Raw genomic sequence first — 15481 nt, 5'->3', positions numbered from 1 at the left:
TTTTGGGGGCTCCAAAATCACCGTAGATGATACTTCAGCCAAGAAATTAAAAGACTCTTGCTCCTTGGAAGAAAAGTTATGACCAACCTAGACAGCATATTAAAAGGCAGAGACATTACTTTGCCAACAAAGGTCCATCTAGTCAAGGCTATGGTTTTTCCAGTAGTCATGTATGGATATGAGAGTTGGACTGTAAAGAAAGCTGAGCACTGAAGAATTGATGCTTTTAAACTGTGGTGCTGGTGAAGGCTTTTGAGAGTCCCTTGGATGGCAAGTAGATCCAACCAGTCCACCTTAAAGGACACCAGTCCTGAGTGTTCATTGGAAGGACTGATGTTGAAGCTGTAACTCCAGTACTTTGGCCACCTGATTCGAAGAAGTGACTCATTGGAAAAGACCCTGATACTGGGAAAGATTTAAGGCAGGAGGAGAAGGGGACAACAGATGATGAGATGATTGGATAGCATCACCAACTCAACGAACATGAGTTTTAGTAAACTCTGGGTGTTGGTGATGGACAGGGAGGCCTGGCGTGCTGCAGTCCATGGGGTCACAAAGAGTCGGACACAACTGAGCAGTTGAACCACACTGAACTGAACAATAAAAAGTGGTTTAAGTAAGTGTATTAGAGTACTTTCATGTCAGGACATATTTTTAGACTATTTTGAATTATATTCATTAAGAGTTTTAACAATGTGTCAAAATGTGTGTAACTATTTTAAGCAAAAAGAAAAAGCAAAATTATATATCTGGCATGAGCATAATAATGGAGAAGTAAGCATAAAAAAACTGGAAGTATATCAAGTGACTGTTACTCAAAAGTAAAACTAAGTTGAATTTTATATTTTCTACTTTGCATTTTTACATTTAAAATAAAAACTTCTATAAAAAGGTCTTCCATTTTTAAAAAGCCTCATACTCAAACACATCCCTTCTCCCCCTAGATATCAAATAATGGGTAAGATTTTCAATAATCAGGTCAGAAAAACTGAAAGAGCTAGGAGTAGTTCAGAGTAAGAATTGGGCTAGAAAAGGTGCTGAGATGGGACATTGTTTCTGTCTCCAGAGTCTTCGGAAGCCCAGTAAGGACAGAAGGAAGAAGCAGAGGCTGGAGGTGAGGCAGAGACATCAGGGTTCATGGACAAAGATCATGAAGATGGACTAGTGTAGGCATCAGTAACCCAGACAAAAGGCTGAGGAGCAAGGTATCAGGGAGTCATCTGAATAGAAGGCGGGGGGGCACTGGAAGCACAGAGAAAGCTTCCCGCTGAGCCAGCTTTGGTCTAAGAGTGAGAGTGAGCAGGGAAGGGAGGTGCAGTAGCCGAGGGCGCTGAGCATCCTTCCTCCTCCCCAGAGTCAGGCCCCCCATCCACCAGCTGCAAAAAATCCAACTTTGTCCACCCTCCCTCTTATGTCACCAGATCTTTTCAGCCTGAAGTAAGATCCTTGTGGCTATTAGACCAAAGAGCCCTTACATAAATGGAAAAAAAAGTGAAACTCACCAGTCAAAGCCATTGTATTCATTTGATGATTCTACCCACACGAACACCAAAAGCACAGACATGCAAAATGAAATGATCAGACATGGGTAAAATAATCGTTCTCTCTGGAAACAGAAAGAAGAAAGTATAATTAAGTTCCATTTACTCATGATATCTCAGCAACATCTGCATACACTCATCAGAGGTCTGTATAGCTGCAGTGCAGCATTACCCTCCCTAGGCTGGAGAGACCTCTATATTCTTTTATCCCTATGGAAGCTTGTATAAGCCTATTTATAACATTTATTACACTGAAATGCAATCATGCTTCTATCTGATGCAAATTTCTTCTTTGAGGAAAAGGAACTTTTGTTACACATCTCTGTACTGCCAGTGTCTAGCACAGTTCCTTAAATGCAGCTGGCTCTTTGTAACCATCTGTTGAATTCATCCACCTCCTGTCCACCAAATGTTTTTTCAGTGATTCATTCACTGAGTAATTCATTTATTCATCATTCATCAGGTCATTTAGCCATTTATCTTCCCACATTTGAGGAAGGAGAGAAGTAGGTTAGGGAATAAACTTTTTTTTGGAGTAGTTTATCTTGAACAAATACAAGGCCAGGGATTTCACAAGCTACTTTCATTTTCTTCATTTCTCAATACAGTTTTATAAGGTATTGGCAACCTCATGTTGCAGAAGAGAGAACTAAGTCTCAGAGAAGTAAAAGTAATTCACTCAAAGTCACAGAGCCAAGAGTTACCAGATGCATTGCCCAGATCTGTGAGCCCAAAGCCAAGATGGAGGATATCTTTATGGAGAAGGTGTACAAACTGAGCCTTGAGGGTAACTCCCTGCACTGAAAATTATAGCACAAATCAACCAAATCAGAGGCTGTCAAACCCTTCCTGGAAACATTAGGTTTAATTTGCTACCTGAGTTATAATCCTAACATTTCTATATCACATGGATGAAAAATTATGTTTCTTTGTGTCTTTCACACTGCTTGTATTTTGCAAAGCATGGATTTAATAATCCCTGCCTTGTGCAAAATATGGGGTTACTGTGAAGTAAGAATTAAGGAATAAAACAGAAAACATAGAGTACTGACAGGCCCATTCTGATGAGAGACATTATAGGTATCAAGCCACTAAACCACAACTTCTGCAGTGTAGGAAGCTGAAGAGAACAGGTTTTAACTCAGGTTATACTCACTCTCTACATAAAACATGTGTGGACTTTGATAAACATGTTATCAGATAAACTTACTCCCCTGCTTACAAGCCTCCCAGATCTTCCCACTATATGAAAATATAATCCCAACTCCTTGCCATGACCCAAAGATGCACATGATCAAGCCTTGCTATCCCTGACCTCATCCCACTCTACACATTGACTCCATTTCTGAACTCCAGCCACTCTGGCTTTCTGTTTCTAGAATATGAACAAATCTGTTCCCACCCCAAGAGTTTCACAGTTCCTGGTTCCTTTTCCTGGAGTATTTTTGCCCTCAGATGTATACATGGCTAGCTCCACCTTTATATTTAAGAGATTGCTCACGTGACATTGCTTCAAAGCAGTCTTCTCTAACCAGGTTCCCATCCACCTAACCTATTTTCCTATGTATTATCTTCAAAGCTCTTATCACTGTCTGAAACCATCTTTCTTCATTACTGTTTATTACCTAATTCATCCCACTAGAATGTGAGGTATAGGAAGGCCAGAGGCCTTAGTGGTCTTACTCACTTATACACATTCAATAAACTTGTTTTTGTTGAATAAGCACATCTCCTTATTTTGATTCTCACTGTTGTCACTCTTGCTCAAAAATTCAAAGGCTCCCCACTGTTTACAGGATAAAGTTCAAATATTTTAGGCTGACATAAAGATGCTACATAATTAGATTAAAATATTCCTTTCCAATCTGATCACTTACCATTTATCACCTTACCTGCTCATAAATTCAATACTGGAAATTTGTTTTTCCCTAAACACACCACTGTGCTTCTCTGTCTCTGGACTTCTGACTATTGTGTTTCCTCCACCCAGAACCCCCTATACCATCATTCCTGTAAGTGAAAGATGACTTCACAAGTCAGTGACTCCAAGAACAGTAAAATGACAGCTGACATTTATTTAGTCCTAACTGTATTCCAAGCCCAGTACTAAGTATTTACACATTTTATCTCTTCTTTCCTCACAACAAACTCCATTGGTGGGCACTGCTGCTACCATCTCCATCATTCAAATGAGGAATCAATCACTGGAATGTTAGGTAACTGGCCAAGGTCCCACAGTGGTTAAGCTCTAGTTTGGAGATAGTCAATGATGAAGTCATAAATTGAATCCAGCCAGCCTTTCCCCAGAACACAAGGAATTTGTTCTTTTGCTATATGCTAGATTTCTTCCCCTGAGCATAAACAGGGCCTTGAGAATTGCCCAGGGACTTCGAAAATTATATAGTTTAACTCCCTCTGTAGAGAGGCTCAGAGATAGCATATAACTAGCCCTAAAGCAGAGCTGGAACAGCACCAAAACATACTCCCAGGCAGTGGTCCAGGGACTTTTCCATTATACCACACTGCCTCCAATGCCACCTTTCCTAGGAAGCCTACCTTTTTCTTTCATTCAATGTCCTTTATAGCTCTCTTGTAACTTACTTCATCATTCCTAAGTAATATGTGTTGCATCAATTTGCTGTTCTTCATTTTTACCATCACTTCACTAATCCAGGACACCAACATCTCTAACCTTGATTACTACTGTTGCTTTTCTCTTTGAAGGCAAAGACACCTTTCTGCATTACTCTCATACTGTTTAATGCATCTTCCACATGATCCAATAATCAATCCAAAACATAGCTCAGACAACAGTTATAGCTTAAAATCTTTAGGGACTCTCAATTCCCTACATGGAAGAAGTCCAATTCTTAAAACCACACTACATCTACCAACTCCCTCTCTATGTTCACTTCCCATCACTTCTCCATTCATATCTTCTGCTCCACCTAAAATAAACCTCAGACCAAGCCTTTTGACTCCTCCTTCAATACGATCTCTTTTGCCACCCTCTATTCTTTATCTATCCAATTCTTAATCACATTTAGCATTCTAAACAAAGTTATTTTTGGCTCCCTCTCTTGTAACATGGACAGAGACGTGCATGCATATGAATACACACACACAATTATACCATTGTCTCAGTATATTGAGATTAATGTATACTTGTCTTTTCCTCCAGTAGACTGTGAATTCCTTGAGAGTAAGTACAATGCCTGAGGAACTTGTGTTGTCACTGGTATAGAAACCAAATATTTGGGGGGGAAAGATACATGAACTGAAGGACACTCATGCCTAATGGGAAGCCTCCCATTCCCACCGCTTTCTTTGTGCTCCCCATGTCAGACAAGAGAAATCAGTAATCCAACTGGTCAGAATTCTGGACCCAGCTAGACCGAGTTTATAATTAAGTGAAGATACATAATACTTCCGTCCTTTTCTCACTTCAGTGTGCTCATCATTTCATCTTTTATATCACAGGCCCACCACAGAGGCCCAAAATATGACTTAAAGAAAGAAAGAGGTGTTCAATGAGGACAGATCACATGCTACCATTCAGCCTTACCAGTGATCCTTCATTAGATAAAAATCAAATACTTGCCTGACCAATAACAAAGGAGCACCTTATTTCCTACCTGCTGGTTTTTGTTTTTGTTTTTCATAAGCACAGCTCCTTTGGGAAATTCACACTGAAGAGAGATTTAAAAATTCAACTATTCCTATACTCCACAGCCAAGAACATCTGATTGACCTAGATCTCACTTCTTCTTCCAGGTTCACTTACTAATAAAAGAAAAGATGAATAAGTGAATAACAGAATGACAGCAAAGAAATTAATAATAAAAGTGAAAGAAAACAAGCACATGTTTCAGTAAAATTAACTGTGGCCCCAGAATTGTGGCAGACCTTTCACAGAAGAGCTAGAGCCCCTTCCCAGTCCTGAAGACTGGTGAACCTGTATGAGGGTAGGAACCAGCCCATGTTCCCCAAATTAAGAAAATGTGGTCCAGCTTCTTCCCATCTCTCTGTACCAAAGAGCAGCACTGTCCACGTTTAAGTTTTTTCTCCTGTTTGATTTTCCAGTGGCAGCTGTAGCAGCCAATAATGGTAGTAACAAAGCATTTGTGGTTGAAGATGTACAAAATCCATGGAGTATCCTTTTTTTGTTTTCTTGTGTGGATCTGAGGTTCAACCTTGCTGGCCTTCATAGGCATGGTTCACCTTTTTGCTGTAATGACAAATAAAACAATCAAGATCAAGTAGTTTCCTCAAATGTTTCCTACCCTACCATTCTACAGAAAGTGCCATCTAAACAGGATTTAAAAATTTTTTTATAATCTAGGATAATGCACTGGATTTGGTATAGAAAATGAGAGCTTCATCCTATCTCTCCCACTATCTAGTTGAGTGTTTCCTGCAGTCATTGCACCATTCAAGTTTAGTTTTCCCAGCTCTAAAAATGGGACCATAGTCTCTGCCCTAACCAACTAACAGACACTGAAGGCGTCAAATTCGGTAATATGGAAAGTAAAAAAAAATTTTTTTACTTTATTACGCTCTTGAAATAACCTGAAAACTTAGGCAACATGAGGGAGTTACATAAAAAACACAGTTTTTGACTAATAAGTGACTCCAACACACAGCTGCCTACCCTTCATAATCCAGATGCTTTAAAATACTTATCAGTGTTTATCAGTCTTGATCAAGAGAAAAATCTCAAAACTAGCTAGCAAAAAAGACATATTACATGTAGAGGAAAAAAGGTAAGAATGTCTCTTAACATTCTTTCAACAATGATTTCTCATTGAAAACAACACAAGCCAGAAGACAGAGGAGCAACATCTGTAAAAACTTAAAAAATGAAACAAGTTAACCTAGAATTCAGAACTCAGCAAAAACATAAAAGATGAGTGTTAAATAAAGAACTTTTCAGATATTTGAAACAATAAGAATTAATCAATAAGTGACTTATACTATGAAAAATTTTTTAAAAAGGCATTGAGTATGAAGGGAAAGGGTACCTGGTGGGAATCCACATCTCCATAAAGTATGAAGTACACTGAAAATATGAAATATATTAATGGATATAAAATACTGATTTTCTTATTTTAAAAATTACTTCAAAATTTAATAAACTGTTCGAATAAAAAAAAAAATACAATGACTATTGTAGCTTATAACAACTATCAAAGTAAAATGTATGACAATGGTTCCAAGGCCAGGAGCAGAAAATGAAACTACAGTGCTGTACAGTTCTCATACTATATATAAAGTGGTAGAAAGTAGATTCTAATATGTGAAAAAAAAGTATGCTATAAACTTCAAAGTGATCTCCAGAAAAAGGTGTACATATATAATAAGTCAAAAAGGAGATGAAATGAAATCATAAATATTACTCAATCCAAGAGAAAGCAAGAAAAAAAAAAGATACATAGAACAGGAGAACAAATAGGAAGCAAATAGTAAATGCCAGATTTAAGCCTAAATACATCAGTGTGTGTTAGTCACGCAGTCATCTGACTCTTTGTGACCCCATGAACTATATAGCCCACCAGGCTCTTCTGTCCATGGAATTCTCCAGGCAAGAATACTAGAGTGGACTGCCATTTCCTTCTCCAAAATACAGCAGCAATTCCTTTCAGTGCAAATGAACTAAATGCTCCATTTTAAAAAAACAACAAAATTTACTAACTGGATTAAGAGAACAAACAACAACAAGCTCCTTACAAGAGTTTGGTTTGTTAAGATAGATTTAGAAAAAATCATGGAAAAAGACAGTCCAGTACTTAGGACCCTATGCTCTCACTGCCAAGGGCCTGGGTTCAAACTCTGGTAAGGGAACTAAGATCCCACAAGCTGCACCATGAAGCACAAAAACAGGAAAAAAGAAAAAGATACACCTTGTGCATATATCAGTATTCAACTACCAGGATAATGCCATGGACAAAGCATGGACAAAACTTCAATCACATATAATAAAAAGCTTCTACTACTCACACATCTGAGCTGATTTGTTATCCATTCTGCTGATCTAGACTGGCCTCAGCTATTTTGACTAGACAACTCTGCTCCATGTGTCACTCAACCAGGCTGACCTGAGTATGTTTTCATGGTGATGGAAGTCATCCAAGAGAGCAAATCTCAATGCGCAAGCCTATTTCAAGCTTCTGCGTCAAGGGATGTCTTGAAGTCAAAGTCAGCTCATGGTAGGGGGCACTGTAAAGTTGCATGGCAAAGGGTGTGAACACAAGGGTGTAACTAAACAAAGGATGAAAACTGAAGTCAAATGATATGATCTACCTCACTATATTATCATTAAATCAAAAAACTTTAAGGCAAAAGAATTAGCAGAGACAAAGAGGGACATGTATAATGATGAAGAAATATCTTAAAAACATTTGTGGCCACCTAATTACATAGCTTCTGAAAGAGAAATAGACAAATCCACAACCACGGTAGCAAATTTAGCACACTCCCCTCAATAAATGATATAATAAGCATATAAAAAAATGTAAGGATATAGAAGATGTTAACAATTAATAAACTAGTTTTAACTAACATTTATAAAACACTGTACTCAATGACTGCAGAGTTTTATGTTCAAGCAAAAATGAAACATCAAAAAACACAATTAAGCCGGAAATCAGTAAGAAAAAGAGAACTAGAAAATCCCACACTTGGGAATTAAACACCATATTTATAAAAACCCATGGGTCAAAGGGAAATGATCACAACTGAACTGAGAAAACAGTCTGAACTGGTTGATGAACTTACATGAACTTGGGGTGACTACAGTTTCCAAGAAAGATGTTGTGTACAAAAGTTCTATGTCTGGGAGGAAGGTAAGCTGCTTGAATACTAAATAAAAGGCAACATTTAAAGCAGAATCATTACCATAACCATTTTCCATATGTACAGATCTCTTAACTTTGTGTATATCAGCCAGAGTAGCCAAGTTCATATGAAAATCAATAATATTTAGGGAAAGATCAATAAATATTGTTTCCCTTGCAGCTCCTTCTGAGATTTCCAAACCCATGTATTCAACAGCCTACTGAAATTTACAATTATTTATTTCCTGTTTCAGTAAATGACACCACTCTTCACCTAATTACCTGAGGCAAAAAGGATTGAGATACCAGAAAAACTCACCCTTACCCCATAAAAACTAGAAAACTGTAAATATATATATATATATAACTACTATAAGACGTTGAAAAGGCAGCGATGAGCAGTGATCCTGGAGAAGAGAAACCAACGAACATGCCCTTCACACCTGCAGTGACTTGCAGATAAGCCGAGCCACCTGGCATGTAGCGGAGCTTGGTGGGCCCCATCCATCCCCTCTACTCACCCTCCCTCACTCCCCCACTCCTCACCTCCCCCAACCCCCGTCTCAGATGGGGACTGGAGACTGGCTCAGGTCCTCAGCATCCTCTGTAGAGCAGAGGGAATAATGGCAGCTCCAGCTTTATTGGAGGACGTGGTGAGGATGAGCTGACAGGATAGAGAGCCTCAGGTGTGCCTGCCACCTTGAGAGTATTAATGTAGCTTTCTCTTTCTGGAGATGCTTAAGGGGGAAGTACTTATGGTGACTTCACCACGAGAAACCTAAATCTGGAATTCAAGCTGAAGGGGCCGACTTCTCTCAAGCCGAAGGGGCCGACATCTCTCAAGATGGAGGCCAGGCAAAATGAGACGCCCAAGGCTAGAACGCGGTGGGCGTGGCCAAGGGCGTGGCCTCGGGTGTCTAGTCAGACGCTTAGACTGAATTTAAAGCCAACCGCAAACCTTAGCTCAGACCAACACGCTTTAAATGTTTTTAAAGGTATACCGTGTTTGTTTTATTGTTGGTTCTTCCAAAAATATTATTTTCGTTCTTCTAAAAATAACATAAACTTAGTTCTTGTTAATCACTTAGTTCAGGCATTTATATTCTAGCCCAGTTATTCATAGTTTCATTTTTTAGCTATTTTCTCTTGCCCTTTTTTCCCCCTAAGCTGCTTCAAAAATAGACCTGTGTAGTTTTGTTTCTTTGTTTAATCTTTGATTCACACAGCTATTTCTCTAGCTCTGACTTTATTTCTGAGCTCTAAATTCTTGTACCCATCTGCCTGCTAGTCATCTTCATCTGAATGTCCTGGGGTAGACACGTCAAATTCAGTAAACTCTCACTTGAATTATCTTTCGCTTCTAATCCGCTCCATCACCTGCGAATGCTTCCAGATTGCCAAATAACAAGACCTGAAATCTATGCCTCATTCTTAACTCCTTCTTCTCCTCTGCAAACCCCCCTCCCTCCTAATGGGGACGAGGTTCTGCTTGTTACACTTCCTGTTCATTTCTATCCATGTCTCCTAGTCATTCCGTGTTGATTTCAGTGCCTACTAGGCCTGTAATCACCTCCCTGGGTACCAACTGCTTAGTATTGCTATAGTAAGCCTTTAAGGTAGTTATAGTTACTACAGTTGACTCCCAAAGAATCTCACTACTTCCAGTTTACCTTCCCAAAACTCTACCTTTCAAAGATCAGGTAGTGAGTGACCTACAGGAGTTAGGCACTAATTGCCCTAATGTGTTTTAGTGTATGGTGTTCTAATTGGCATGCTGTGTGAAGCATTACCCAGATTGTACAAAGAGGAGGCCTTATGCAGACTACATTTAGCAACTGTGTGCCCTGTTGGCTGGTCAGTTAATTTGACATCTGGCAACCTCTAGTGAGAACAAAAAGCTGTTAGCTAACATAAATTTCCTTGTCCAATCGCAGTCCCTATAGAAACTACAGAAAAAGAAAAGAACCTCAGCAAGAATAGAATATTTTTTCCTTTTTTTCATATCACAGCATAAATTCAAACTTGAGAGGATGAAAATATTAAATATATATCTTTAGAAAAATGACCTCAAATTTTTTAGAAGTTTCATTGCAGTCAATTACTACTCTAAAGAAAATTAAAATGTATACAAATAAAAGGAAAAGTGTGAAAAGCTTAATGATAACATAAGTATCAAAGAAAAAAAGAAAAGAAAATGACTTTTCTATATATTACAAATAAAACTGGACAGTTGTTTGACAGTTGTTTTCAACAATTATTTTTACAAAATATACGCTCAAAGTTCAGAATGATACAATTTTACTATATTTTAATTAACCCTATAAAGCATAGTATTAGTCCCTGAAATTAAGATATTAAATAATTAAGTGTATTTCAATGCCAAATGTAAATGTATAAATAAATACATACAGTATGAATGAGAATATAATGGCCTTAACTCTCAAAGCACATAGCACAGAACTTGATATTCTGATAAATTTAGTTGTTACATCCATAACTTTTATAATGATTCCTAGTTGATTAAGATCAATGTATATTAACAGGATAACATAGGCATAGAAGGATGAATGACATATGGTCACACTCTGAATGAGTGGATGGATGTCTCATCTAGTAGAGTGGATATCAGAAATAATAATCAAATGTGATAAATACCTTGTATGATGAACAAATGAAAGCTTATAGATGTTCCATTAAAAGTGATCACTTTGCTCTTGCATAGCAAAGGAAACTATAAATAAAGTGAAAAGACAACCTTCAGAATGGGAGAAAATAATAGCAAATGAAACAATTGACAACGGATTAATTTCCAAAACATACAAGCAGCTCATACAACTCAATACCAGAAAAACAATCTAATCCAAAAGCAGGCAAAAGAACTAAATAGGCATTTCACCAAAGAAGACATACAGATGGCTGACAAAAACATGAAGAAATGCTCAACATCACTTATTATTAGAGAAATGCAAATCAAAACTACAATGAGATATCACCTCACAGCAGTCAGAATGACCAGCATCCAAAAATTCACAGATAACAAGTGCTGGAGAGGATGTGGAGAAAAGGCAACCCTCTTGCACTGCTGGTGGGGATGTAAACTGATACAGTCACTATGGAAGACAGTATGAAGATTCCTTACAAAATTAGGAATAAAACCACCATAAGACCTAGCAATACCACTTCTAGGCATTTAGCCCAAGGAAACCAAAACTGAAAAAGACACATGTACCCCAATGTTCACTGCAGCACTGTTTACAATATCTTGGATGTGGAAGCAACCTAGATATCCATCAACAGATGAATGGATAAAGAAGCTGTGGTACATATATGCAATAGAATAGTACTCAACCATAAAAAGGAACATATTTGAGTCAATCCTAATGAGGTGGATGACCTAAAGCCTAATATAAAAATTGAAGTAAATCAGAAAGAGAAAAACAAATATCATTTACTAATGCATATATATGGGATCTAGAAAGATGATACTGATGGACCTATTCACAGGGCAGCAATGAAGATGCAGACATCAAGAACAGACTTATGGACAAGGGCAGGGGATAGGAAGGAGAGGATGAGAAGAAAGAAGAGAGTGGCATGGAAGCATATACACGAACATATGTAAAATGGATAGCCAATGGAAATTTTCTGTATGATTCAGTGAACTCAAACTGGGGCTCTTAATAACCTAAAGGAATGAGAAAGGGTCGGAGGTGGGAGGGAGTCTCAAGAGGGAGCAGACATATGTACACCTACGATTAATTCTTGTTGATGTATAACAGAAATCAAACCAATATTGTAAATCAATCATCAATCAGTTAAAGATAAATAAATATAATTATTAAAGAAAAAAATAAAATGCAAACCTGAACATGGTTAAAATTCATTCCTAAGCTCCTTAAATTGGATCCTACCTTTCTCTCCAGCTTCATTTTCCCCCTCACTCTCCATTCCCACTCATATTGAAACCCCAGCAAAAGCAAATCCCTTGTACTGCTCCCCTAGACCACTATGTGTGTTTATTCATGATGTCCCTACTGCCAGGCTGACCCACTTCCCATCCTCAACTTTCACCTTGCTAACACCTCTTGTTAGTGTAAGACTCAGTTTAGGAAGTCTTCTTTGATCATTACCACCTATTCCTCACCAGCAAACTTGGTTAAATACTTGCTCCTCTTGTCCTGTATGTCCCTTGAAATGGTTGCACCCACTAAGATTAGGTAGCAATCAAGGGAATAAGCAATCTTTTGTGATATGAAGATTGTCTGGAACTTCATTCTGATTTCTTCTTTAGACGTCTTTTCTTCTTTCCTTATCAACAGAGAATGAGGCATAGGTCCCCTGTTAGGGCAAATACAGACCTGATCCTGTCACTCTTGGTTTTAAAGCAGAGGCAAGTAAAACAAAAATAAAGCACGCAAAACAGAATGTAGAAAAGGACACCAAAGAGCTTATCAAATAAGTCTAATTATCACATTCTTATTTCAAGGAACCTTAGTATTCAGTTAATCTCTGTGGGAGGTTTTAACTTTTAACTTGCCTGTTAAAAATCAGTAATGAATGTTGACTGGGGACATGATGTGTTACATAAGAAACCACACATTAAGCAGACCTCCTCAAAGGTGGGAGCACCTGCTCGACTGTACAGATGAATCTTCCTTTCTTCTGACGCCAGCAATGGAACATCTGAAAAGGGGATCTTCCTGACCCAGGGATTGAACCTAGGTCTCCTGCATTGCAGGCAGATTCTTTACTGTCTGAGCTACCAGGGAAGCCCTTAGTATATCACAGAGTTGTGCAATTATCATCACAATCAACTTAGAACATTTTCATCACCAAAAGAAATTCTGTGTCAGATGTAAAGAACAGACTTTTGGACTCTGTGGGAGAAGGCGAGGGTGGGATGATTTTAGAGAATAGCATTGAAACATGTATATTACCATATGCGAAATAGATCGCCAGTCCAGGATGCATGAGACAGGGTGCTCGGGGCTGGCGCACTGGGATGAGCCTGAGGGATGGGATGGGGAGGGAGGTGGGAGGGGGTTCAGGATGGGGAACACATGTAAATCCATGGCTGATTCATGTGAATGTATGGCAAAAACCACTACAATATTGTAAAGTAATTAGCCTCCAATTCAAATAAATAAATTAAAAAAAAAAAAAAAAACCACAGATTCCCACTGATACTTGGTAAAGGTTATTTTCCAGCTTCATTGTCCCAACAGAACTAACTCAATCTTGTAAATTCATTATAAATCTAATTAAATTGTTCTTTTGTAATGAATATTATTTTAAGTTTGGTGGGCCCTTTCCTATCCAGACAAAAGTATGATGAACTCAAAAAGATTGTGTTGGAAGAATTAGTATATTTTAAGACTCCTTCATAACTACAAACTGAAAGTTTGCTAGTCATTTCTTCAAAACTCTCCTTTCCTTCTGCAGAATATAAGCTTTGAGTCCAAAAGTTTCCATAAGGAGCAAGCTGACCTGTGATTTTTTTTCCCTAGTGATCATTGTTACAGTACCATCTGAGGGGAAAATCTACTAAAAACAACATAAGAGAATTTTTAGTTTGCTATAGACTGTGAAGCCTAATTCAAATACTTTAAAAATGTATATTTTCTTCCTCTCTCTCTCTCACACACACACTCACACATACACACAGTCATTTGCTATTTAAACACCTAGACTGATGCATGGTCACCTAGGCTGTATGTACAGAAATTTCACAACAAAATATAAGAGGCTTATATGTCATATAAAATATCTTATATATAAGAATATAAGATATTTTATATAATATATATACTTATATAATAAGAAGTATTATAAAAGTGTAGCAAATTCCTAACTTTGCCTGCTTTTGAAAGTCTAGGCAATAGCTTTCTCAACCTTTTTTTTTTCTAATTACTATAAGAGTAATTTCTAATTACTATAATTCCTCACTGCTTGGAATGAAGGATGAGTCAGGACTTACAAGTCAGGAGTTGTTTTAAGTAAGGGTTATCTAAATCTTCAAAATGATAAAATTGACACAAAGAAAGGGATAAACTTGAGACCTATGGATACATATCACCTCACCAGCTGAATGCTAGCCTCTGATTTCTCTTTCTTGGCAGCATCCTGGGGCTTGATATATATTCTAGCCATATGTGCAGCAGTGTATCAAGCCCAAAGTTTGGGCACTATCACTGCTAAATATATATGATATTCCTGTTTTAAGAAATATCCTTATTTTAAAAAATGAATCTTTTAAATGAAAGATCACTGAAATTAATAATTTGTTTTTAATATACCATGATAAAGAAATATTGAACTGCAAGTCTGAAAGATACTAAATACTAATATTAGGACTTGCTCTCTTAGCAATTTGGCAAGAAAGAAAAAGAGGCCCAGCCAGGATTTTGAACAGAGTAGCCTCAAGCAGCCTCAAGTAGATACAGGTTTTTATAAGTGCTGATTGACCTTTGATCCTGTGGCCAGAAACCAGTTACTGGCTAAGATGCACCTGGTTGTTGGTTCTTCTATAAAACCTTCAGTTTAGTACCAATAAGAGACTATGAGGTACAAAGCCTCCGGACAAACCAGGCTGTTGTTATTCAGTTGCTTATTCACATCTGACTCTTTCTGACCCCACGGACTGCAGCACACCAGGTTTCCCTGTCCTTCATCAACTCCAGGTGTTTGCTCAAATTCACATCCATTGAGTTGGTGATGCCATTCAACCATCTCATCCTCGGTCACCCACTTCTCCTCCTACCCTCAATATTTCCCAGCATCAGGGTCTTTCCCAATGAGTTGGCTCTTTGCGTTAGGTGGCCAAAGTACTGAAAATAGCTTCAGCATCAGTCCTTCCAATGAATATTCAGGTCTGATTTTCCTTGGGATTGACTGTTGTTTTTCTTCTTTAATTATTTATTTTCATTGGAGGCTAACTACTTTACAATATTGTGGTGGTTTTTGCCATACATTGACACAAATCAGCGACGGGTATATGTGTCCCCCCATCCTGAACCCCCCTCCCACGTCCCTCCCCATCTCATCGCTCTGGGTTGTCCCAGTGCACCGGCTTTAAGTGCCCTGTTTCATGCATCAAACTTGGACTGT

General features: G+C 38.1%; 1 protein-coding gene across 5 annotated transcripts in view; it reads right to left on the bottom strand.

Moving 5' to 3' along the window:
* Positions 1–9242, bottom strand: part of LOC110150627 (glycerophosphodiester phosphodiesterase domain-containing protein 4-like) — a 142010-nt gene extending 132768 nt beyond the window's left edge. For 3 of the 5 annotated variants that reach the window (XM_070457261.1, XM_070457258.1, XM_070457262.1), the window contains exons 1-3: positions 8921–9242; positions 5573–5769; positions 1503–1606 (exon numbers count right to left, since the gene is read on the bottom strand). In XM_070457261.1, the coding sequence (XP_070313362.1) occupies positions 1503–1606; positions 5573–5755 (287 nt within the window). In that variant the 5' untranslated portion in view covers positions 5756–5769; positions 8921–9242. Of the gene's footprint in view, positions 1–1502; positions 1607–5572; positions 5770–6562; positions 6601–7636; positions 7758–8920 lie in introns of all 5 variants that reach the window. The other 2 variants (XM_070457259.1, XM_070457260.1) reach the window with 2 other exon arrangements.
* Between the last annotated feature and the right edge of the window lie 6239 nt (positions 9243–15481).

This window comes from Odocoileus virginianus, chromosome 28 (genome assembly GCF_023699985.2).
Source record: "Odocoileus virginianus isolate 20LAN1187 ecotype Illinois chromosome 28, Ovbor_1.2, whole genome shotgun sequence".
Lineage (NCBI taxonomy): Eukaryota > Metazoa > Chordata > Mammalia > Artiodactyla > Cervidae > Odocoileus > Odocoileus virginianus.
The sequence above is the reverse complement of the archived record's forward strand: the minus strand, read 5'-3'. Positions and strand labels throughout refer to the sequence as shown.